Source organism: Triturus cristatus, chromosome 5_1 (assembly GCF_964204655.1).
Source record: "Triturus cristatus chromosome 5_1, aTriCri1.1, whole genome shotgun sequence".
NCBI lineage: Eukaryota > Metazoa > Chordata > Amphibia > Caudata > Salamandridae > Triturus > Triturus cristatus.
In genome coordinates, this window is record NC_140587.1 from 11075010 (window position 1) to 11101655 (window position 26646).

The window sequence follows — 26646 nt, forward strand, 5'->3', positions numbered from 1 at the left end:
ATGGTACACTATGTACCAAGGGCATAGGAACCCCAGAGGCCTACCAGGTGCTGAAGCAAATATTATGCCACCCCTGGGAAAGCATCCAAAATGACACCACAGGTCTGCTACTGCAGCCTGGGTAAGGTGGTGCATGCACCCCTTACTGTGATATAGGTGTTAGAATGGCGACCTCCGGGGCGTCAGATGGTGTTGGACTGACCACCCCGAGAGGCACCGTTCCGTATGGATGCAGCCGAGCGCCACTGAGAGGCCTCCTGGCGAGGTCCTTCTCCTAGGATCGGACAGCCAAGTAATCCCCTCCCACCACAAAGGGACACAACCAGGGTATCAATGCTCACAAGTCGTTTATCAGAATTAAGGGTCGGTCTCCGTAGGCAATATTTACAGGTGGATCAAGGGATCCAAAAGAGTCTCAGGGTTTGGTTAGGAATGGGGGTAGCGGGACAGTCTCAGTGTCAGCCCGGGACGTAGTCCGCAGGGTTCGAGGGGTTGCTTCGGTGAGGTCGAGCCGCGACGAGGTCAGCAGGGCTCCGGTGGTTGCTTCAGCGAGGTCGAGCCGCGACGAGGTCAGCAGGGCTCCGATGTTCCGTGAGGGTCTTCTTCTCAGCAAGGGGGAGCCGCGACGCAGTCAGCAGGGCTCGAGTTCTCAGTTCCAGGCAATGAGTCTTTCTCCGTAGGGTCAGCCGCGATCCGATCAGCAGGGCTCTGGACTCCAGGATACAACTGCCGTCCTGGTTGTGGGCTGCCCCAGATATATGGCTGGAGCCCTTTGATGTCCGGACCCTCGCGCCTGGGGTCCGGAGGGGCCGGGATGAGAGAGTCCAGACACCCAGCGGGGGGGTGGAGCCATCGCCCAGGGAGGCCGGAAGGCGTTCGGGCCCAGGTGTCGGGGGCCGGCGGGAGGCCCCATCGAAACTCCCCTCCTCCGGGATCTGTTGAGTGGCCACTCGACCCCCTTGGGTCGGGTCTTGGCGCCTTGATGTTGGGGCTTCGCAGGGACCGAGGTCCGGGCGGGCCGCGTCGCGAAGGCTGGTGCGGGGAGCGGGATACAAGCTTGGGGGGCCCCGAACGGTTGGGGTTGCCCCCCTTTGGTCTGGTAGGAGGGTTCGGGACCACGCCACGAGGCCGGGTCCAACTGGCGTCCCCCCCAGCGGAAGGCAGGAAGAGTCACCCATCTCTTTGGGTGTTCTCCTCGCCGAGGCGGAAGAAGCGGGATAGGCCGTCGGCGTTGGCGTGGTCGTTGCCGGGCCGATGGTCTACAGTGAAGTCCATCCCCTGCAGAGAGATGGACCATCGCAACAACTTCGGGTTCTCGCCTCTCATCTGCATTAACCACCGCAAGGGCCGGTGGTCGGTTTGGACTCGGAAGTGGGTGCCGAAGAGGTAGGGCCGGAGCTTCTTGAGGGCCCACACCACGGCGAAGGCCTCTCATTCAATGGTGCTCCATCTTTGCTCCCGGGGAAGCAGGCGCCGGCTGATGAAGGCCACCGGCTGGTCAATCCCCTCAGAGTTCACTTGGGACAAGACAGCCCCGATTCCGTATTCCGAGGCATCAGTCTGTACCACAAACTCTTTGCTGTAGTCGGGAGCTTGTAGCACGGGGGCGGTACACATCGCTGTCTTGAGGGTCTCGAAGGCCGCCTGACTGAGGGGCGTCCAGTGCACCTTCTTTGGTTGCTTCTTGGAGGTGAGCTCCGTGAGGGGGGGCCACAATGCTTCCGTAGTTCTTAATGAACCGCCGGTAATAGCCCGTGAGTCCCAGGAAGGCCCTCACAGCGGTTTGGGTGGCTGGGGGCTCCCAGGCCATGATGGCGTCGATCTTTGGCTGGAGGGGAGCCACATGGCCGCTCCCCACTTGATGTCCCAGATAGGTTACAGATCCTTGGCCTATCTGACATTTGCTGGCTTTTATTGTGAGCCCGGCCCTTTGGAGGGCGGTCAGAACCTCCTAGAGGTGCCGCAGGTGTTCGGCCCAGTGGCTGCTGAACACCGCAATATCGTCCAGGTAGGCGGCGCTGAACGCTTCTAGGCCGGCCAGTACCTTGTTCACTAGACTTTGGAAGGTCGCCGGGGCATTCTTCATGCCGAAGGGCATCACTCGGAAGTGGTAGTGGCCATCAGGTGTGGAGAAAGCAGAACGCTCTTGGGCGCCCGGGGTGAGCCTGATCTGCCAGTATCCGGCGGTGAGGTCAAAGGTGCTAAGGTAGCGGGCTGCTCCCAGGCGGTCAATCAGTTCATCTGCCCGAGGAATGGGATGGGCATCGGTTTTGGTGACGGCATTTAATCCCCGATAGTCCACGCAAAACCGGAGCTCCGGGGTGGTGCCTGGGGCGGCAGCTTTCGGCACCAGGACCACAGGGCTGGCCCAGGGACTGTCGGAGGGCTCGATGACCCCCAGGGCCAACATCTTGGAGACCTCGGCGTGGATGCAGGCCCGCACCCGGTCGGGGACTCGGTAGGCTCAGTTTCGCACGGGGGGCTGTCCCCGGTGTCGACACCGTGGACGCACCATCGGGTGACTCCGGGAGTGAGGGAGAAGAGAGCAGCGAAGTGATGCAGCAGTCCTTGACACTCCTGGCGCTGCTCCGCAGTCAGGGTGGCGGAGAGGATGACTCCCTCTACGGAGCCGTTCTTTTTCGTAGGTTCTCAGGAGGTCGGGTAGGGGCTCGGAGTCGTCCTCGGCCCCATCATCCGTAGCCATCAGCAGGCTAAGTTCCGTTCGGGCAAAGTGGGGTTTGAGCCTGTTGGCGTGGAGAACCCGGAGGGGGTTCCTGGGGGACTCCATGTCGACCAGGTAGGTGACGGGGCTCTTTTTCTCTACCACCTTGAAGGGCCCGGTCCATTTGTCCTGGAGAGCACAAGGATCAACGGGCGACATGACCCAGACCTGCTGGCCTGGCTCGAACTCGATGGAGGAGGCGTTCTGGTCATACCAGCGTTTCATTTCCTCCTGGCTGGCCTCAAGGTTGGCTTCGGCCAGTTCCCTGAATTTCCGGGTTTGATTCCGCAGGGCCAGGAGGCACCGGTAGACGTCGGGCGGAGCATCCTGGATGGTAGTCTCCCAGCCTTCTTTGACCAGGCTGAGGGGGCCCAGGACAGGGTGCCCGTACAAGAGTTCGAAGGGGCTGAACCACAGAGACTTCTGTGGGACCTCCCGATAGGCAAACAGGAGGCAGGGCAGCAGGACGTCCCACTTGATTCTTAAGGGCTCCTCCAGGCCCTTGATCATTCCTTTCAATGTCCTGTTAAATCGTTCGACTAGTCCGTTCCCCTGGGGGTGGTACGGGGTGGTGAACTTGTAGGTGGCCCCGCATTGTTGCCACAGGGAGCGCATATATTTTGAGATGAAGTTCGTGCCTCGGTCGCTCACGACCTCCCGGGGGAAACCCACTCTGGAGAATATTCCCATTAAGGCCCGGCCCACTACGGGGGCCATCACTGTTCGGAGAGGGATGGCCTCAGGGTATCGGGTGGCATGATCAACCAGGACGAGGATGAAGCGATGTCCTTGGGAGGTTCGGGGGTCCAGAGGCCCCACGATGTCGATCCCTACCCGCTCGAACGGGGTGTTTACTATTGGAAAGGGTTGGAGAGGGGCTTTAACTTTTCCCCCACTTTTCCCGCTGGCTTGGCAGGTCGGGCAGGTGCGGCAATGATTGTCCACGTCCTTCCGCATGCGGGGCCAGTAGAAGTGGGTCACCAGGCGGCTGTAGGTTTTGTCTTGCCCCAGGTGCCCGGCGAGGGGCAAATCATGCGCCAGATTGAGGAGGAATTCTCGGAATCGGAGGGGGACCACCAGCACTCGGCCCACCCCCTGTTCTGCGGTCTTCTGCTCGCTGTAGAGGAGGTCATTGTCCCAATAGAGCCAGTGGGTCCCCGTTTGTTCTCCGGTGGCCTGGGCGGCTGCTTGCTGTCGGGTCCCTTCGAGGGAAGGGCAGGTTTTCTGTTCTTGGCGGAACTGCTCCCTGGTGGGACCACCTTCCTGGCGCCATTGGGTGAGTTCGGGTAGGTCACCGAGCGTGGCGACCTCGTCCGGGGGGATTTCTGGTGGCCCGGACTGAGCGTCAGCTTTTTCTTCGACGGAGGGGGGTGGCGGTTCGGGCCACTCTGGCTCCCCGGGGGGAGCAGGTATGCTCGGCTGGGTGGCCCGGGCGGTCGTGGACTGGGTGGTTGTGCAAACCCACTCGGGTAGTCCCAGCATTCCCAGATGCTCTCGGCGCTCGACGTGGGCCCAGGGAGAACTTTCCAGGTCATTCCCCAGGAGGCAGTCTACGGGGGCGTCGTCGCGTACGGTCACCTTCAGCAGGCCCGACACTCCCCCCCACTCGAAGGGAATCCGGGCCATCTGGCACAAGCTCTCGTGTTGTCTGCCGACCGGACGGGGCACAGTACATTAGGCATGATTTGTACGGGGGTCACCAAGTGGCAGCGGACGGCTGTCACGCTGGCTCCGGTGTCGCGGAGGGCTTCGGCCCGGCGTCCATTAATGGTGACCCACTGTTGGTACTTCCGGGTGTTGCTCGGGATGGGAGCCCTGGGCACCATTTCCCGGCTGCCCAGGCATACCAAGGTCATGGCGGCGGGTTCCCATTCGGTTGGCTCTGCGTCGTCGTTCTCTTTATATTCTTCCCCTTCTCCCAGGGCCGCGGCCGCCAACTGGGGGGGGGTGGCCCGGTGGTCCCGGCTCGTCGGTTCACGTGGCAGGTCGGGTCACTGGCATAGTGCCCTGGCTGTTGGCAGTTGTAGCACGTTACCGTTGGTCGAGGCCCCGGTCGGGCTAGGGGTGTCCCTCATCGGGCGAGGGACGGGGACGTGCGGTTCGGGGGCGGTCCCCGGGGAGGACTCCGGGGCGGCCCTGCTGGAAAGTCTCTGTTTCGGTTCGGTCCCCCTCCTCCGCCGCGCTGGCGGGGGGGCCCCGGGTTGTTCCGCTAGTACTCCCCCATCGAGTTCCGAGGGACCCGGGTGTTCACCCATGGATCGGCCTCGGCGGCGAGCTTCCGCGGCTCGGTCAGCTTGCTGTCGAGGAGGTGCTGTCTCAGCTCGATGAAGCAGTTGTTGGAGAGGTGCTCCCATACAATGAGGTCGAACAGCTGTTCGTAGGAGGTGACTTTGCTGCCCTTGATCCACCCTTCAAGGGCTCTGCTGAAAAAGTCTACGTATTCCACCCAGGTGGTAGCGGGGAGCTTCCTGCAGTCCCGGAAGCGCTGGCGGTACATCTCTGGGGTGAGACCCTAGCGGGTGAGCAGGGCCTCCTTCATATGGTCATAAGAGGTCATCACTGCGTCTGGAAGTTGTAGCAGGGTGTCTCTGCCTTCGCTGAGGAACCGTCCCCATAGGCCGGCACCCCAATCTTTCCGGGGTACCTGATGGGCGGTCATGGCTACCTCGTAGGCCTTGAACCATTGTTGGATGTCGTCGTTCTTGTAGTACTCTTTGACGACATCCTTGGGGATATGTACCTTCGCCTCGGCCGGCGGAGGGTTGTACCTGTTTCCGGGGGCGCAGGTCTCTCCATTTTTGGACTTAATTTCAAGTTCTTTAAGGCCCCGCTCATGCTCGAGGGTTAGCCTCCTCTCTTCCAGTTCTCGGTGCCGTTTTTTCTCCTCTAATTCTTCTTGCAGCCGTAGTTGTTCTAGGACCAATTTCTTTTCTGCTAGTAGGAGTTCGCCGTCCAGGCGGAGTCGGGCGAGCTCTAACTCATGGGTCCGGACCCTCTCCCGTTCTCGCATCTCTTCCGGGGAGAGGCCGGTCTCCATGCTAGTTCTTCTCCCATCTGCTAGGGCTGCGGCTGGTTGCTGGTGCACGCTTGGCACCGGGTTTTCTTCGGTTTGGGGGGGAGCTGCTTCGGGCTCTACCCAGGCCCTTAGGGCTTTCTGCAGGTCTTCTTTTGTGTTTAGTCCGGTGGTCGCGATGCCTTTGTCTTTACAAAACTGTTTTAGTTCCTTATGGGTATATTCCTCCAACCGTTCTTGTTGGAACTCCGCGGTTGGGGTGGTCTCTTGGTTGCTCATAGTTACTCTGTCTGGGTAGGTAGTGGGTGAGTTACTCGCTGTACGATTTGCGTCGGGCTCGGATCGCACCGCTGGCCACCAATGTTAGAATGGCGACCTCCGGGGCGTCAGATGGTGTCGGACTGACCACCCCGAGAGGCACCGTTCCGTAAGGATGCAGCCGAGCGCCGCTGAGAGGCCTCCTGGCGAGGTCCTTCTCCTAGGATCGTACAGCCAAGTAATCCCCTCCCACCACAAAGGGACACAACCAGGGTATCAATGCTCACAAGTCGTTTATCAGAATTAAGGGTCGGTCTCCGTAGGCAATATTTACAGGTGGATCAAGGGATCCAAAAGAGTCTCAGTGTTTGGTTAGGAACGGGGGTAGCGGGACAGTCTCAGTGTCAGCCCGGGACGTAGTCCGCAGGGTTCGAGGGGTCGCTTCGGTGAGGTCGAGCCGCGACGAGGTCAGCAGGGCTCCGGTGGTTGCTTCAGTGAGGTCGAGCCGCGACGAGGTCAGCAGGGCTCCGATGTTCCATGAGGGTCTTCTTCTCAGCAAGGGGGAGCCGCGACGCAGTCAGCAGGGCTCGAGTTCTCAGTTCCAGGCAATGAGTCTTTCTCCGTAGGGTCAGCCGCGATCCGATCAGCAGGGCTCTGGACTCCAGGATACAACTGCCGTCCTGGTTGTGGGCTGCCCCAGATATATGGCTGGAGCCCTTTGATGTCCGGACCCTCGCGCCTGGGGGGCCGGAGGGGCCGGGATGAGATAGTCCAGACACCCAGCGGGGGGGTGGAGCCATCGCCCAGGGAGGCCGGAGGGCGTTCGGGCCCAGGTGTCGGGGGCCGGTGGGAGGCCCCATCGAAACTCCCCTCCTCCGGGATCTGTTGAGTGGCCACTCGACCCCCTTGGGTCGGGTCTTGGCACCTTGATGTTGGGGCTTCGCAGGGACCGAGGTCCGGGCGGGCCGCGTCGCGAAGGCTGGTGCGGGATACAAGCTCGGGGGGGCCCCGAAGGGTTGGGGTTGCCCCCGTTTGGTCTGGTAGGAGGGTTCAGGACCACGCCACGAGGCCGGGTCCAACATAGGTTACCTATATCACTTCACATACACACACATATAAACCTAGACGTCACCACTATGGCAGGCCTTAACAATCCTGAAGGCAGGGTGCTTGGTTTTCATGTGAGAGGGTGCCCATGCATGAGCAGAGCTCCTCTGCAGCTTTTGGAGTCTATTCTCTGAAGCTGTATGAGGTGCAGCCTGACCATATACTCTTAAGTGCATTATAACCTCGCGGTCAATGCTAACTTTGGAATGGCTGCGCAGAAACATGTCGTGTTTGGTGTCAAATACCTTGGAATCATACCCCCACACCAGTAACTGGTATGGGAGTATGATCCCACCCTTCTAGAGAGGGAGACATGACAGCACCGGTATACCCGGTACCAACTTTCAAGAGCCCTGCATCACAAAATGGATGCTGCAGCCACAGACACGAGTCTGGCCTCCTGCTGCTGGATGAAACTCCGGCAGGGGAGGCCTGGACAATAGGTTTCCTGTCACAGGGAGGTGTTACCACCTCCCAGACAGGCTTTAGTGTATTGGGGCTGGGTGGGTGCACTCCAAGAGTGCTTTGAAGTCTGCACTGGGAGCACATCTGGTGTTCCTGTGCATAGTCCAGTTCAAACCGGTCCCAGGGGCTACGAGCCCCTGCTCTGGTGCGAAACTGGACAAAGGAAATGGGTGTAGCCACCCCTTTTTCCAAACCCTCCCATAGGTGGGTCCCCTGAGTTAGTACAACCCCTTCCTTGGGTATAAAGTAGGAACCCCAGTCCTTAGGACTTTAGATTATACCTGGATGAAACTCTGCTACAGAAATCCTGGAACTTCAACTATCTACATGACTATATGACTGAAGAATCTCCCTTGAAGTAAAGGAGTTACTCCCCTGCTTGGCATGCACCAACAATCATTTGCCGGTCTGCATCTCCGAAGCTCCCGCCAGACTATAAAGTATTTGCAGCCCATGAGGTGGATTTCCAGACTTCTCAGAGGCCACCTGAGTCCCCAGCAAAGCTGAGACCCGCAGCCCTCGTGAGTAACGTGGAACTGGAACTCTTGGTCACCGGACACATTTGCAAGTGCATCAGCTTCTCAACGTCTCTTGAGGCTGTGCTTTGGGTTACTTGTAGCTCAAGCCCTGAGCACCATCTGCACCGAAGATTGCTGGCCTACACTCCACGAGTGTTCCGTGAGCCAGTTCTAAGTGTGTCAGCTTGAGGCCCCTTTGGGATCCCTGGTCCGTCAACTGGTGGGTCCCTGCAAAGGAAACTCTGACTTTCCATGGGCTTCCCTGGTTGCTCTGGATGTGCCCTGACTCTCCAACACTTGGTGAGTCCCTCGGACCTCATTGGTCCGCACCGAAGCCTTTCTTCACTTTTCTGCATGGGTTGGTGTTGCCAAGGTTTTTTGGGTCCAATCTGGGCACCAACAGTGCAGCACTCAACATCCTTCCTGGTACAGTTCAAATCCAGCTCCTGGTCATTGTCGACACCTCCTGGTCCTCGTGGCTGCAGAGTCAAGCTTCACCTCTTTGACTTGGAATCACCCAACATCGGTGGTCATTCGTCTATCGTGCCCCTGGTCACTGGGGAGTGACCCAGACTCTGCCCCCTTTGCTTTCAGGTACTCTTTATCCTCGATCCAGGCTTGGATCACACCGTACACTTTTCTCTTCGATGGCAGCAGCACTTTGAAGCAGATCGCCATTGAAATCAATGACGATTCTCGACACCAAAAGACACCTATGCACCCGGCTTCCCTGGGTGAGGTAACTCAAGTACTCCAGTGCTCCCATGGGTGTTGGCCTTAGCACCTTAAGTCTAAGGGGGTTTACTCCAAGTCCACTCCTAAGTGTCCCTTTTCTTTAAATTTCCAACCGCGACTTTCCCAATTGAAGTTAACGGCAATTCGCGGCTGTGTTCTCACACTGCACGTGTCCCCCGGCGGTCCACTGTGTCCCTACCTTGGGTGGTTCCTGGTGGCCCCAGCACTTCTACAGGCTTTATTGATATATGGTTTGGTTCGCCCCTCAGGCCTAACTTATATTGTGATATTTACTGTGGATATTTTTGCTTGTAACTGGTGTACTCTGAACACTAGCCTCATAAAGAAACTAGTGGGGTGTGTTTTAGAATAAATACATATATTTTATAAATACCTGGTGTGGTTGTCTTTTCATTTGGTGACTCAGGAGATTATAGACTGGTAAAACAAGCTGCTTTACATTCCTTCAAGACTTAGCATGAAGGCTGCTCTCCATAGCTACCACTGGGATAGCTTTCAATAAAGGTTGTCTTTAACCCATCACCATAAGGGGTTGTTTGCACTGATACAAGGTGCCCCCTAGAACTAGTGGACAGCATATACCAGGCCAATTTCTCCAATGCAGGTTCATTCGAATGATGTTTCAAAACTACAGGGATCCAGTCCCATTGGGAGCCAGTTTGATTGATGTGTGCTTTCTTAGGCCTCAACTCATTTATTAGACCAATGGCGTTGTTTCCTGCACCTCACAGGTCCCATTAAACAGTGTTTACTGTAGGGGGCTGTGACCTATTTCTTCGTAGCAAAGGGAATGGGTGCCCAGGAGGATTTTCACATTATACTAGCTTTCGAAGACCTTGACTGAGGTTAGGAACATTGATGCTAATTCATTGGATCTTCAGGTTGTCAATGTGAGTTCTGGTTGCAAAGGATTGTCGTTTGCCAGGGATTCTAACATTTCAGTTGATGGGATGTCTTTTAATTTGGAGATCTCTCCAAGTAGCCTTATGATATTTCCTCTATTGAGGATATCCTGTTGACCTTGAGTACTGTATACTGGTTTGCATTAGAGTTTGTTCTCCGTACCCTCCCCTTTAAGCACATTTCCAGCAGACAAGGAGATCTTGTAGAGTTGCTTGCTGATGTTATCGCTGATATGGCAACATCTTCTGTTTTTTGTCAGCCACTTTCATTTCCTGTGAGGTCATTCTTTTTTCCTACTTTTAGTGGGCCTTTTGTTGTTCCGAATAGGTGGGTGCCTTTTGGGGCACTTTAATTGTCCCTTGACTTACTGTGGGTTTTAACCCTTTTCATGCGCCCGTCAGCCAATGGCCGTCATGAGCACTACCTCCGTAGTGCTGCGCACGTCCGTTGGCCGACGCAGCCCCGCCCGCGCAAGAATTTACTCACACCGCGGCGGATTTTACGCCGCGGTCAACGGGTTAATGAGATGATGTGATCTAGATTGGGCAAATTCTGGAGTGATTTTCAGCATGAAAGGGGAGTGCCAGATTCTATTCCATGTTGCATCCGTGAAGTGGGTTGTATGCTCCTATGGGACATATTAAAGCTATTTATTTTTCAGGTTCCTAAGAAGCTATAGTTTAGAGGGTTTGAATAATTTATATAGGTGTGAAGCCAAATTACCTATCCTCCTAACATTACCTACTAGGCCTTGGGGGTCAGGGGAGTGGGGCCTCTGCAGGTTCCTAACAGTGCTATTGAGTCTCAATGAGGGTATGGTCATATTGTTTACTCAAGTTATCAAGGTAAATGGGAGTCAGAACCATACCCAGATCCCGAATCATGTTTATGCCCGTGCTAGCCCAAAGTTCCCAGAACACTATGCTCCCTTCTAATTTGATCTTGTGATTGTGCCATCAGGAGGTCAGAGTGGGATCAGCTAGGAGACCACTCAAAAGCTTGTCAATGCAGGGTAGAGCGTAGATTGTATCTAAAATTATTGATTGAGACTGAGCCAAGTGTTGCCGGACCTCGAATGGAGAGGGTGGAGCTGAGACAAAGAGGGTGAAGTAGCCAGGATTCAATCTGAAGCCACGGGTAAGAATGGTCATCTACATCTGTGTACCACCATGTGCCCTGAGTGACTAAAAGGGCTTGCTGATATCTTGGGAAGTCAGGCAGATTAAGCCTACCCCTGGTTTTCCTCAGTTTTAATGTGGGACTTAAAATCCTAGCCCTCTTTCCTTTTCAAAGAAACTCAGATATCTGTTTGATTTAAAGACGGCAGTGGAGAGGTTTAAAGGAAGCATACTCATAAGGAGGTTAGTCAGTGGCGCTCTCATCATTTTGGTCATGTTGATTCTACTCCTCCCTGTGATATGTTTGAGTGACCAGGTGTTTAGCAGATCTTTCATTTTAGTTCATGTTTGACAATAGTGTTTTACAATTTCAGTTTTTTAAATGTGCTTAAAAGATGTTATGGGCAAACACAGAAACAGACAACATTTGAGTTATCTGTCTATATAATTAAGTGAACACTTTGATAGTTCCAGAAGTAGTCTATGGGCCTCATGTAGGTAACATACTATTTACCGATTCATAAATACCGAATGTTACCGATTCGGTATTTATGAATCGGTAAATACTATGTAGGTAAATAATCGGTAATTATTACCGATTCGGTAAATATCGGTAATTATGAATCGGTATTTACCGAATCGGTAATAACGCATCCCTTCCCATTCATTCCTATGGGCCTGGAGGCCCATAGGAATGAATGGGAAGCCAGTTACTATTACCGATTCGGTAAATACAGAATCGGTAATAGGGGAGGCATTATCATGGTTGGCAGGGTGTCACATTGACACCGTGTTGCACCCCTGATTCGTGCATGGGTCAGGGGTGTGGAATTTAATAAAATATCTAATTGTCCATGGGGCAGGTTGCTACATAAACCTACTTGTCCTGTAACAAAATCCACTTGTCCCTTTTGTGCCATGTAATGTGGCGACAAATTACGGCAGCAATCTCATTAAGCAAGAGTTCTGATAAAGCCTCTCTAATTATGCCAGGGCTTGTACCATAGTAGGGTTTGAATACTAGCAATTCCCTTATGTTGCTACGTTTCTGCAGGTCTACATACTGGAGCTGAAGGTAGAGGAAAGGAATAGTTCAAGGGTTGAAATGCCCTTTTGAGTCTGTGCAAACCTACTAATTTGCATGTTTTAAGGGTTTTCACCAACTCTTTTTTAATCTTTTCCCATACTGAAAAAGGTTGGAAATTTACTCCTGGCAGTGGTATACATAAAACTTCTACAGGGTTGGGGGAAAAAGTGGTTGGAGGAAAAGTGAACTTGAAACATTCAGATTTTCACATGGGCAAATCTACACAAGCACATTTGCTCATGCTAAAATGCAGTTCACAAATGTTACAGTACTATTTCTTGGCCTACTTCTGTAAATTCTTGTGAATTCACGGAGACTGTATATATGCACTTAATGCATGGATATATACCATGGATGCACTTTTGAGACTTTTTTTTAAATAATTGGGCCTCTAATTAGGCCTGGGGTCAACCATGACCTTTTGTGTTTAGTAAAATGATGTCTCTCTCTCTCTCCTTCTCTCGGTCTATCAGCTGGCTTCACTGTGAGTGACAGTATTCTGCTCTATTACAAGCAGCATATTGGCACACAAAGTAGTTTTGTTCAGTGCCTGGAAGTGCTGTGGCAATGTGTGCTTTTTGAGACCAAAAACAGTTTTTTTGCTTTTTCCAATGCTTGTTAGAATGGCAAGGACCCTGCAGCTCCCACACAGATAAGGTTTTACAAAAAACAATGCCTAAACAAGTCACGCGTTGACAAAACCAAAAGCCTGGCCACCAATTTCAGACCTACTGGCTTTGCCAATGCTTGTTTATTTTTGTTTCCCACAATCGTATTTTAACTGGTTACACCGATTTTCCATTATGAATATTTTTGGGAAATACAAGCATACATCAACATGTGACAAAATTATGATGCAAAGATATGGTACCTAAAATCTTACAGTAGTTTAGTAAAATATTTGTTTCCTGCTTGCATTTTTTTGTGACCATTTTATTTTGAAAGCAAAGAATCATTACGGTTGCTTCCAAGCTTCTGCAAATATTTGCATATAATCACAGAGCATTCTGGGCACATTATACATACTAAACTTTGAAAACGTGTGTACACGTTTATACTGGAACCACCGTCAGTAGTGCAGGTAGAGCTGACAACATTTACTTTTAGTGCTCACCCTAATAATAAAGGCTTTGCATTAATGAACCATAAATACAAGTTTGAACAGTGTTAACACATGGACACACATATTACCTTAACTTTAGACAATGCTCTTCCTTGATCCATAATGTGGTATTGTAAACTGGCAGCTAAAGGGTTTGTGCTGTAGGGGGTTAGGCCTACTTGTCCCAAGGACAAAATAGACATTAAAACTTGTTGCCCTTGACCCCAAACAATATGTCCCGGGCGTCGGGCTATAGGAATTCCACATCCCTGATGGGTGCACATGTGGCGCACATACATGCCCTAGGGGCATGTATGTCTGCCACATTGCATTTTTCAAATAGCACAAAAATGCTTTTTGAAAGGTATTCGTCATTTACCATCAACTTGTAGTTGGAGGTAAATAACGAATCCAGACACCAATAATGCACTCACTTGAGTGCCCCCTACATTGCATTTCTAGATTCGGTATTTACCGAATCGGTATTTTACAGATTTCTTGAAATTCCGATTCGGTAAATACCGAATCCAGAAATCAGCCACCTACATCTCAAGTGCCTCAATACCGGTCGGTAACGGGATATTTACCGATTTTCGGCCGTTACCGACCGGTATTGAGGTACCTACATGAGGCCCTATATGTTTTCCTTTAATACATTTTTCTTATGACTGAGTCCCCGTGTCCTAAGATGTCTGCCGATACATCTTTCTTGATGTGGCATGAGCCAATCAGAACTAGAGATCTGTCAGCTCTGCAGAGCTTCTGCTGACTGAAATAAACAAAGATTTTAAGCCTTAATTTCTCAAAAACTGTTGAAAGGATTTACACCAAATTACAAACAGCACACTTTCTGGACTAAGATCGCTGTTCAATTTTTCTATGGAAAAATGATTGGGGAAAACATGTTTTGGGACCCCCCTTTTCTTATGCCTTGCTTGATGGATAACCCCAAAATATTTCAGAAAGGAGACAAAATAGATGAGACTTTTTTTTGGAAAGTTCTATGAAGATTCGTCTTACAGCATAGATTTTGACATCCCAAAACACGTTTTCCCCATTCATTTTTTAATAGGAAAATTTAACAGCATTACCGCAAAAACTGCTGAATGGTCTGCACTAAATTTGGTATAAAGGGAGATCGGGATACAGAAGTATCCTTTGTGTGATTTGGTGTAAATATGTTCAGTAGTTTTTGAGAAATTAAGGATTACAATATTTGCATATCTAGAGACATAGAGGATCTGGGGAGCTGACAGTTAATGATGTGGTGGCAGCCATCTCAGGACTTCAGACTCAGTACAGAGTCCTAAAACAAAAGGTGAACAAAATGATATAAGAGGGCAGGGTAGGGATACCCTGCCCCCAGGCCTGGTGCTAAAACCTTTTTTGTTTCTTTTACATTTTGCTGCAAAGTCATGAAAATCCACACATCCATAGCATATTTAAAATAAAAAGCATGTGCATCGACGCTTGAAAAAACCTCACTTGGGCCCTGGGGACCTCAACCCCAGGGCCTAATTTCTTTAAAAAGCTCCGCATGCCGGTATCGGCCCCGGGCCCACACACACTCTCCTGGGCAGGAAACGGAACAAATTAGTAAAAAACTGCTGCTTCCATTTGAGTGTGTGCTAAGTAGGGGTGCAGGCTGCCGTTAGCACCCAGTGTAGTGCTGGCTGGGGAGTGGGCTGGGGCGGCAGGGGCGGCATGGGCTTTGGGGCTCCTCCTGTGGCCTCCAGTGATGCCAACGCTATGAGGGCCCTGGGTGGGCACTGAAGTACCCGTAGAGCAGTTAAAGAGTCGCCAGCTCCTGCAAGGTGAGCTGGCATGGGCATTGGGGGTACTGGGTCTCCCTCAGATGCCCTAAACAAGACAAATGTTGTGGGGTACCCCGGGTGTCCAATGGGACACCCCCAGTTGCCAGCTCCTTTGCGGACCATGGGGCACTTGCAGGGAGCCACAGGAGCCACGTGGCCCAATGCAATAATTAAAGATCTGGGTGTCTGGGGTGAACACCGGTAAACCCCAAAACATATAAGTATATGAGTTGCTCGGCCCGTTCATTTATTATTCACTGATCAGGAATGGAACGCCCCATAATGCCCTATCATGTGTTTTTTTATCTCGGTTGACTCTCTAGCAAGGGTAGGGGCACCAACAAGTATTTTTTTAATGCTGTGCAGTTCTGCAGTGATTCTATCAGTCCCGCAGCAACATTAAAAACACGGTATGTCTCCTGGGTCATTAAATCCCCAGGAGAACTTACCATATGTTTTAAAGCACTCCCAGCAGGAGCTCTATGCCAAAGAAGATATGTGGCCTGGGGTTGGCGTCAGTCACAGCAATCAGATATTACTTTATTTTTTTTTAAACCTAGAAGATCACTGAAAAAAACAAAGTTTAATGTGTTGCTATAGTTAGGTATGGGAAAAGTATCTTATTTTGTAATAAAAAACCTTAGAAATTCACAGAAATTGTTTTACTATTTTTGATTTTTGTGCTACAGCAATGTGTTTTTACTCTCTCCATTTTAACTTTCTGCTTAAGATTTACTTTTGGGAACATAAAGGCCTCGATTATGAGTTGGTATTTACTTGGTGAACGACAACATTGCCATTACCATGTTGTAAATCTGCCCCAGCACGACTCAGTCATGAGCTATCCCTCAAGAAATGGTGAATTACAGTGTGGGACCAACGTCTTAAATTATAAATCCACATGGAATCCACAATTCCACAGAGGCTTCGTGCAAACATTTACCACATGCTCTGTACATTTCTGGTAGTGCCACTGGGTGGGGTGATGAGGGAGGAAAGTAGGGATGCTTATTTCTGACAAGTGTGAACACCGAATCTTCCTCTCTGTCAGAAAAAAAGACAATAAGAGAAGCTTGACTGTTAGTGCAACCGAAGCACTCGTGTGATTTGTCTGGGTGGAATTATCACCCAAATAAATCAGGTTTGCAGTTCCAATACAAAAATAAATCAGGTTGTGAGGCTGACCCACTCGCAGTCACGTTGAGTGGTACTACATGCAGAAAGCACCTTCCCTTAATTTGCAGTCAGGGTGAGTGGTACTACATGCAGGAAGTACCTTCCATTAACTCACAATCAGGGTCAAACCCTTTGGGATAACTTGGCCCTGTATGATAGATGATGTTTTCCCTAAGTTAGTGCACTCGTTCAATCAACCTTGGAAGGATGAAAGCCTGAGTAAACTAGCAGTGATTTGAGCCTGTGACCATGAAGTCAAACACACATCCCTGGAGGGGATTCATTGGTCCACTCAACAAGCGGACACTGTCTCTGCAATGTCTCTGGTGTCTCCTGCATGGTTTCCAGATGGTTTCCTCTTATGACTGATCCGTCATAAATGAGTGAATGTCAGGTTTAAAGAAAGGAGTAAGTTCGGCTCTTCATAAGCTTCTGAGCACAGTGAAGAGCGCCTTCAATTCAAACTCCTCCCCATACCCATATGCGGGAGTAAATATTAATTCATAATAATTCAGGGTTTGACATAAGTGCGTGTGGTTTAAAAAACACAAAATATTATAAACGAAGGTAGCTGAAGTTATTTCAAGTTGCACCTTGAATCCCCTCTGCAACTCTCTCGCTGATGGCTCAGTGAGCTGGAAGGAATCTCTCATTTCAGTGAGTGAAATCATGAGGCACCCTCACTCACCCGGGCCTGTCCTCCAAGCTGTGACTGGTGCAGCTGGAAGTCTGTCTGGACTCTTTCCTGTACCTCCCGGACTCACTCACAGAACATGTTCTATCATTTGTTACTGTTTTGTAAACAATATATAAGTAATCACATGGACCCATGCGTCTAGGGGGGGGGGTCCTGTTTTTGTCGGAGGTGTTGCCTAGAGTTGGTGTGGTCTCCTTACCTTCCTTACCTTCCTGGAGGTTGTAAAAGCGTCCTCCATTCTCTTTTTTCATGCGCTCTATTTGTGCCACCAGTCCTCTGCGCTCTTTCTCCAGGTCTCCTCCAGTCGCTGTGTTCTTGACAGAAAAGTAACGCCCTCTACAATATCCAATGAACGCTTTTAGTTTTCCATCATCCTTTGCTACAAATGTTGCTATTGGATGATGTTTCAAGTCATCTTTTCTTGTGAACACCACCATCATGTGCTTTGCTGCTTCTTGCCCAAACAGCCCTTGGAGTATTCTGACAGCCTCGGCTTCTTCTGGAGTGAACCGTCCCACCCTCACCACAAAGAGGATGGCATGGGGCCCCGGGGGGCACACCCCAAGTGCCCGAGCAATATCTCTCTTGATTTCTGCCTCAGGGCGTTTTGTATCAAACAGTCCCGGTGTGTCCACCACAGAGATGTGTGTCCGGTTGTATATACAGCACTCCTTCTGGCTCTTTGTGGTCACTGACTCTGCTGCGCATCTGGTCACAAACACCTCTCTGCCCAGGATGGTGTTCCCGGTGGCGCTCTTCCCAGCCCCGGTTTTACCCACAAGGATTATCCGAAGCTCATTCATCGTAGATTTATGATCAAAACCCGCGGGGTCTACAAGGAAACAAAACACAGATATTCAGGAAAGAGAAGCAACATTATATATAAACAAGCATTTGCAATGCAATCGGTCTCGCCTTTGGGGCCTTATATGTATTTAGCTATGCAGCACATTAGCCTGGGATCTGAAACATCTACTGTTCTTTAGCCCCTTCGCCGCGGCGCGAATTCCGCCGGGGCGCTGGGGGGTTTCCCGGTGAGCGCGGCGCCGCCATGCTCATGACGGAACCACACCGTCATGAGTCACGGGCGAGCTGTGCTCATGACGGAGTGGTTCCGTCACGGCGCCGGCCACTTACGTTGGACGCCCGCACAGGCGGGGAAAAGGCGCCGCGTGGGCGGAGCGGCCGCCAACGGCCGCAGCATGATGGAACCACTCCGTCATGAGCACAGCGCGACCGTGGCTCATGACGGAGTGGTTCCGTCATCAGCAGGGAAGGGGTTAATATGGAGGGAAAGTGAGCACCAAACTTCGTGACACTCCAGGTAGGGGAACATACCTGGAAATACATCACTAGTGGGGAGGGGATGTGGTCCGTCTACTAAACTGCTGACTTTGGTGCTGGAAACCAGGGTTCGAGCCTCGGGGTTGCGTCCACATCCTGTGATTGTGGGCACATCACTTCATCTCCCCGTTCCTGAATGTGTAATGTAAATGCGGTGCTCGTGTAAAGCGCTCCGATACCTTCGGATCGAGTTTGCGCTATATAAATATGCAACAAAAAAACAAAAAAAAAGGTAAATCTCCCACCGCGGGGTGCTATTTACATTTATAAACATTACCCTTTCCAGCCCCCACCTCAACTAAACCACACGCAGAAAGAGGGAAAAAAAAGTGATGCAATTTATTCTGGCAGCTTGTTGTTTCACTCAACGCCATTAACTGGACCTTCAAACATGCAGATTTCTGATGGAAGAGGGAAGCTGACCCACTGAGCACAATGGAAATTAACACAATATTTGCAACCGTGGGATCCTACGCACCCAATAATATTTCAGATTAATCGCTTTTACTCTTTTTACCATTTTCTGTGAAATTACAATTAGACGAAAATGGCCCAAAAATCCAGAGGGAAATAATAGGAAACATTTCCGCTTCACTGAATGAACTCCTGTGACCCTCTCTCTCACCCCCACCCATCCCACCCCTGTAATACCGGCCCACCCCATGTTCCTCCATATTTTCTCAATCTCCAGCCCTAACCGGACCTAGCCTGTACCAGCAAATTACAAAGCTTGGTCTGATCACCTCTCCCAGATCAAACTAGCATGTGCACAGCTAAACTTTGAAACAATGGCAGTGCAAACACACACTTACATTTCACACATGCAAGTAGTGGTGCTTGTAGGAATCCTCCCTGCAAATGTGTTTAACATACAACCTTGCAGATGCAATGCAAAATGTACACTTTTTGAAAATCCTTACACAAAACTGCTCCTACTAAGGGGCCGATTCCGATCCTGGAAAAAGGCTGTACGAATCGTTGTATGGAGCGTTTTCTCCGTACGACTCGTACCCTGTAAACTTTTCTTACAACCTAGGAAGTACGATTCGTTCAGAAAGCCTTTTTCCGTACGAATCGTACAAAAGACCATACGGGTAAAAAAACCCAACGATTCTGATCCGGAACAGCTTGTACGCGACGTCCGGACATATTTAAGCAGAGGTTTATGGCCCAGCAAGTACGATTCGTCCCTACGGCACTCCGTACGGCTCTTTTCTTACGTGAGCCAAACACAGCCGGAAAAGCAGAGTCCTACGCGAACCGCTACGCAACGGAGCCCCGGTACGCGATGTACACGCCATGAACCCCATCGTACTTGTCATCCCGGTCCTCTTGGCCTACGACCTGGTGCACCGGACCCGACGCACACGCCGCAGAAGGTGAGAACAACACCCAGAGGCCAGGGTGGGGGTGAGGGGCAGGAAACATACCCCATACCCAAAGCCAAACCTATAATATGGAGCCCATAGGGTCTGGTCACTTGGGGGGCGTGTCCAGCAACCCCTGCATACCGCAACAACGGAAGTGGACGTGTACGGTGCATTGCACAGGTACCCCTACGGCACCAGCAGAATAGTGATATGGACCATACACACGCAGTGAATGCGTGGGTACGGTGCGTTGCACACGTTCTCCTACGGCACCAGTAGAACAGTGATACGGACCGTACACACGCAATGAATGTGTGGGTACGGTGCATTGCACACGTACTCCTACAGCACCAGTAGAACAGTGATACGGACCGTACACACGCAATGAATGCGTGGGTACGGTGCATTTCACACGTACTCCTATGACACCAGTAGAACAGTGATACGGACCATACACACGCAATGAATGCGTGGTTACGGTGCGTTGCACACGTACCCCATTACGGCACAAGTACATTTGGGCTACGAGGCGTACACACGCCAGGAATGTGGGCTTACGGACTGGCCCTGCATGTTACCTTCATATTGGTGTGTGTGTAGGTCCAGGCCAGCAGTGCACTGCTCCAAGGGGGTGGGTGCAGAGGATTCCCAGCAGTGGCCAGCCATATGGGGGTGGCTGCAGATCAATACCAGCAGTGGACACACATATATGGGTGGGTGCAGAGGACTCCTAGCAGTGGACAGAGATATGGGGGTGGGTGCAGAGGACTCCTAGCAGTGGACAGAGATATGGGGGTGGGTGCATATGACTACCAGCAGTGGCCTGCAATATGAGGGGTGGGTGCAGAGGACTCCTAGCAGAGACAGAGATATGCTGGTGGGTGCATATGACTACCAGCAGTGGCCTGCAATATGAGGGGTGGGTGCAGAGGACTTCCAGCAGTGGACAGAGACATGGGTGTTGGTGCAGAGGACTCCCAGCAGTGGACAGAGATATGGGGGTGGGTGCAGAGGACTCCCAGCAGTGGACAGAGATATGGGGGTGGGTGCATATGACTACCAGCAGTGGCCTGCAATATGAGGGGTGGGTGCAGAGGACTTCCAGCAGTGGAAAGAGACATGGGGGCTGGTGCTGAGGACTCCCAGCAGTGGACAGAGATATGGGGGTGGGTGCAGAGGACTCCCAGCAGTGAACAGAGATATGGGGGTGGGTGCATATGACTACCAGCAGTGGCCTGCAATATGAGGGGTGGGTGCATATGACTACCAGCAGTGGACATAGACATGGGGGTGGGTGCAGAGGATTCCCAGCAGTGGACAGAGATATGGGGGTGGGTGCAGAGGACTCCCAGCAGTGGACATAGGCATGGGGGTGGGTGCAGAGGACTCCCAGCAGTGGACAGAGATATGGGGGTGGGTGCATATGACTACCAGCAGTGGCCTGCAATATGAGGGGTGGGTGCAGAGGACTCCCAGCAGTGGACAGAGACATGGGTGTGGGTGCAGAGGACTCCCAGCAGTGGACAGAGACATGAGGGGTGGGTGCAGAGGACGCCCAGCAGTGGACAGAGACATGGGGGTGGGTGCAGAGGACTCCCAGCAGTGGACAGAGATATGGGGGTGGGTGCAGAGGACTCCCAGCAGTGGACAGAGACATGGGGTGGGTGCAGAGGACTCCCAGCAGTGGACAGAGATATGGGGGGGGGTGCATATGACTACCAGCACTGGCCTGCAATATGAGGGGTGGGTGCAGAGGACTTCCAGCAGTGGACAGAGATATGGGGGTGGGTGCAGAGGACTCCCAGCAGTGGACAGAGATATTGGGGTGGGTGCAGAGGACTCCCAGAAGTGGACAGAGACATGGGGGTGGGTGCAGAGGACTCCCAGCAGTGGACAGAGATATGGGGGTGGGTGCATATGACGACCAGCAGTGGCCTGCAATATGAGGGGTGGATGCAGAGGACTCCCAGCAGTAGACAGAGATATGGGGGTGGGTGCAGAGGACTCCCAGCAGTGGACAGAGATATGGGGGTGGGTGCATATGACTACCAGCAGTGGCCTGCAATATGAGGGGTGGGTGCAGAGGACTTCCAGCAGTGGACAGAGACATGGGGGTGGGTGCAGAGGACTCCCAGCAGTGGACAGAGACATGAGGGGTGGGTGCAGAGGACTCCCAGCAGCAGACAGAGACATGGGGGTGGGTGCAGAGGACTCCCAGCAGTGGACAGAGATATGGGGGTGGGCGCAGAGGACTCCCAGCAGTGGACAGAGACATGGGGGTGGGTGCAGAGGACTCCCAGCAGTAGACAGAGATATGGGGGTGGGTGCATATGACTACCAGCAGTGGCCGCAATATGAGGGGTGGGTTCAGAGGACTCCCAGCAGTGGACAGAGATATGGGGGTGGGTGCATATGACTACTAGCAGTGGCCTGCAAAATGAGGGGTGGGTGCAGAGGACTCCCAGCAGAGGACAGAGACATGGGGGTGGGTGCATTTGACTACCAGCAGTGGCCTGCAATATGAGGGGTGGGTGCACTGGACTCCCAGCAGTGGACAGAGACATGGGGATGGGTGCAGAGGACTCCCAGCAGTGGACAGAGATATGGGGGGTGTGTACATCACTATCAGATGACCTGTGGAAATATGGATTTTTCTGATCAGTTATGTCCCCTATCTTAGACCCCAACGTTTCCATGTATATGTTACAAGTACATGTATGTTCTCTTCAGTTCCAGTTATGAAGACGCAAACACATGTGCGTCCACCGTCAACATGTCCTCTTTCAGATCCGCCATAAATGGGCCGGATATTCGATTCCTAAGTACGAAAGGCCACCGACTTTATATGGCTCAGTTACTCCATTTTGCAGTTCAGGCGAGTAGGCCCTGAATGCTACCATCAAGCCTTTCCCTGCTTTCTACCTCTGACAGCTCCAGTCTGAGCTCGCATCTGTATCCATGAACTTTGTCCTACTCCCTGCGCGGCTAACGGTGCCTGACTCGGCCTGTCTGCCTGCCTGCCAAAAACTGTATTTCACCTTCAAGATTATCTGCTCCGCTCCTCATCCAATGCATTCCTGTCTAGGAGTTTAAGTAAACATTTCTTCCAGCTACTGAGCAAAAGGCCCGGCTTCTCTGTCTTCATGCAAGTAATTCATGGCCCTGTTACCATGGAAGATTTCTGCCCCTCGCATCTCATGTAGACACTTAGACGCTTGTACACGCACTCATAGTCAGTATAGAATAGATTTTGTTCGAGAGACCTTTCCTTGTGGATAACATAGTTCTTTAAACATAGGATGTTAGATATGATTTGGGATTAGGTTGACTTGACCCCCCAGACTTTTTGTCTCCACATATAGAGCTAAATGTCAAGTCCCCTTCACCCCCTAGTTGCACGTCAATCACACGTCATGCTGCTGCGCGCGCATTTCTGCCAAGTATTTCTGCTGACATTGCGAAATCCTTTCATGGAACCACCCATTGTGACATCATACCTAATGATGTTTTTTGTTACGCCCAGTTACGCCTATTTTAGTTACGCATGTATGGTTTTATCTCTGTTATTGTCAGGATCTGGGCTGGAAGCGCCTGCCACAACTACGATTCCCAGAATGCACTGTGCATGAGTGGGAGGAGCCACGGGCTTAAAACGCCCTGAACGCGCGCCCGACGTTGTGCGTAATTATTCGAATCCGAAGACTCGAGGAGCGGGGACCTTGTTACGGAGTTTCCCGCAATTAGTTCCTGGAAGCCGACGAGATCGGCATTGGAGTCACAGGCGGCAGAGACCGCAAATCCAAGAGAAGGGCACCGGTGCGAGTGCCTGCAGCACGAGGACGGACCGGAGACCTTTGTTCTTCACTTCACTGGGACACCGAAGAAGTGTGTCCTCTGAAGTATGAGTTTCCGCGCGTCGGCGGAGTGTAGGAGAAGGGCGAATACCGGAGCTTCCACAAACTGCAAGTATGGGTGGTGGCTCTTGTTAAGTCCTCGGAGAAGGGGACTCAGTACTTCTTGTTAAGTCCTCGGAGAAGGGGACTCAGTACTTCTTGTTAAGTCCTCGGAGAAGGGGACTCAGTACTTTAGGTTTAAGTTCCCGTCTAGCGACAGCACCTCAATTACCTTTCCGGAAAGGCCTGGATATTCCTTCTTTCGTGTGTGGTGGCGAAAGTGAGCGGTGACGTAACCGCCATTGTTACCGCACTGAATTACGACCGGTTCACTACTTCTTGTAAATACGGGGAGTAATGAAGGTGGATAGTACATAACCTTGGCTGTCAGGACACGTGTAGGCAGCCTTCCAGACCTTGTCCTACAAGAATAATAGGACATATATATGTAGGTTACAAGTTAGAGGGAATCCATAGGATAGTGTGCAGTACAGGAAGGAGTTCCAATTTGCATCGTCCTGATACCAATTTCTCCACAGTTCCAGAGAAAGAAACGTCTGGTGCTCTGACATTGCATTGTCTATATATATCTTTTCTTCATACATTCCCTAAGACACAGGGGTTCTAATTGGTTGTGAGGTCACCAGGCTCTCAAATGGATATTGGCGCATGCGAGTATGTGTGTGTATGTTTATAATGAACTCAAGAAATCATTACTAGATTGTTGAAATGTTTATAATGAACTCAAGAAATCATTACTAGATTGTTGAAATTGTAGCGAGAATTATCGAGAGTAGTAATCTGTATTGGCAGTGTACTTGTGTTTTGTGTTGCCTGTTAATTCTTTCTTTACAGGTTCTAATCCCCGCTGTTCCCATCCTTCCCTTCCCTCGCTTGATTGCTCCAGTCTTCCGTGCCTTTAGTGCAGGAAGTTGGTGACGTCGAGAGGTGGACCCCATATAGCGTCGCCCGAATCCTGAGGAGTATCGGAACAGGGACTGATTCTAACAGAATTACGCACCCATGTATTGAGACTCCTCCCGGTTCGGGGGGTAGGAAAGGACGCAGTATGGAAGAGGTCTTAGTTGCTTTAGCCGCAGTACAGCGAGAGTTGGCGGCCTCTAGGGCCGAAACGGCGGACCTACGTGATAAAGTAGATAGACTGTCACGGAACCCTTTTGATGTGGGATCAAGTGTGCATCCCGTTCAGGTTCATGTATCTCCTCCCATTCCTTTAGCGAATCCTGAGCGGTACTTAGGTGACCCACAGAAAATACAGGTATTTTTAACTCAGATATTGATGCATTTTTCCTGTAGGCCTTCCTCATTCCCTACTAACCATTCTAGGGTGGCGTTTGCTATCTCCTACTTGGCTGGAGATGCAGCCAATTGGGCGGTGCCTTTAGTACGCCATAATGATCCGGTATTATCGGATTGGGACGAGTTTCGAACCGCTTTGGAAGGGGTGTTTGACAGGAGAACAACCACTTTTAGCGCTGACAGGGAGCTATTGGAGTTGAAACAGGGGAGAACGGAATTAGTATCTTACTTAACCACATTCAATCGGTTGGTGGCGGAAGCGGCGTGGCCAGAAGAGAAGAGAATGTCTCTTTTCTATCAGGGATTGTGTAACGAGTTAAAAGACGTAATCGCTCGAATCGATCCTCAGCCCAGGACATGCGAGGCTCTCATTAGTCTGGCATTGCGGTTGGATGGTCGTATTACCGACAGAGGGGGGGATCGGTTTAGGGTAGATAGAAGTAGGAAGGAGGCCACGGTAAGTGAGACAGCTGCGGAGCCCATGGAAGTGGGAGCGGTCCGTGCTCAATTGTCAAGAACTGAGAGAGAGAGCAGACGGACACAAGGCTTGTGTATGTACTGCGGAAAGAAGGGGCACTATGTCCGTGAGTGTCCAGCTAGGCCCAAAAGACCAGGGGGGAACTACAGGAACAAAAAGGCTATAGCCACGGTGGCGGGAGGAGAAGTTCCCGTAAAGGAGGGTGAAACAGCAGAGGTAGTAGTGGTTCCCAGGTGGACGATACCCTCCCTGGACACTCAACCACAGGGTGAGACAGAAAGACATTTGGAATTGAGCATGTGGTTAGAAACCAGAGTGCAAACCTTTCAGATCACCGCTATGTTGGATTCAGGGGCCACTGGTAATTTTATCCATCAAGGATTAGTGGACAAATTGGCCATAGGAAAGACCAAGCGCGATATCCCCGAGGAAGTATTAGCGGTGGATGGCAAGCCTCTCACCTCCGGACTGCTCATAGAACAAACCGAGATAGTCAAGTTAACCTGTAAAGCGGGCAATATGAGCCACATAGACTGGTTGGCCTTAAATATCATAGATGCGCCTCAGTATGAGATTATTCTGGGGATGCCTTGGTTCAGCCTTCACAATCCCACCATTGATTGGAGACGTAGAACCGTTCAGTTCTTCTCGGAAGATTGTCAAGAGCATATGATGCTAGGTGGGTGTTCGGGGGCCACTGTGTTGGCTAACACCTGGGTCGCAGCCACGGCCGCAGAAAAGGAGGTGGTCTTACCCAAAGAGTATCGGATCTTTTCTGATGTGTTTAGCAAGGAACAAGCCGAGTCTCTTCCACCACACCGTCCGTATGACTGCCAAATAGATCTAGTTGACGGTGCTATGATTCCAACGTGTAGAGTATATGCGCTCTCAGAACCCGAAACAAAACATCTCAGAGAATATTTAGACCATTTTTTGGAGATAGGGTTCATTCGCCCTTCCCGGTCACCGGCGGCATCGCCTTTGTTTTTTGTTAAAAAGGCTAATGGAGATTTGAGGGCGTGCTGCGACTATCGCATGCTAAACAAGAATACAGTACGGAACCGGTATCCTCTACCACTCATACCGGTTCTTTTGGATCAAGTTAGGGAAGCAACAATTTACACAAGGTTGGATCTCCGAGGGGCGTATCATTTGGTGCGCATACGTACCGGGGTTGAGTGGAAGACGGCGTTTAAAACTCGCTATGGTCTGTTTGAGTATCTGGTAATGCCGTTCGGGTTGTGTAACGCCCCGGCGGCATTCCAGTACTTTTTGAACGATGTCCTTAAAGAGTTCGTGGACAGAACAGTGGTCGTATATATAGACGACATATTGATTTATTCAGAGAAGGTCGACAGGCATCAGGAACATGTGTCACAGGTGTTACAGGAGCTAAGAAAGCACAGCCTTTTTTGCAAACTAAGCAAGTGCGAGTTTGGGGTGAAAGAAGTGGAGTTTTTGGGAGTGATACTCCGTCCGGATGGCATGAGTATGTCGGAACGAAA

At 51.3% G+C, this 26646-nt stretch overlaps 1 protein-coding gene across 1 annotated transcript in view; it reads right to left on the reverse strand.

Moving 5' to 3' along the window:
- Positions 1-26646, reverse strand: part of LOC146829953 (GTPase IMAP family member 8-like) — a 234129-nt gene that overhangs the window by 44512 nt on the left and 162971 nt on the right. Inside the window, exon 4 of the mRNA XM_085604216.1 lies at positions 16936-17568. Coding sequence (XP_085460342.1) covers positions 16936-17568 — 633 coding nt within the window. The remainder of the gene's footprint in view (positions 1-16935; positions 17569-26646) is intronic.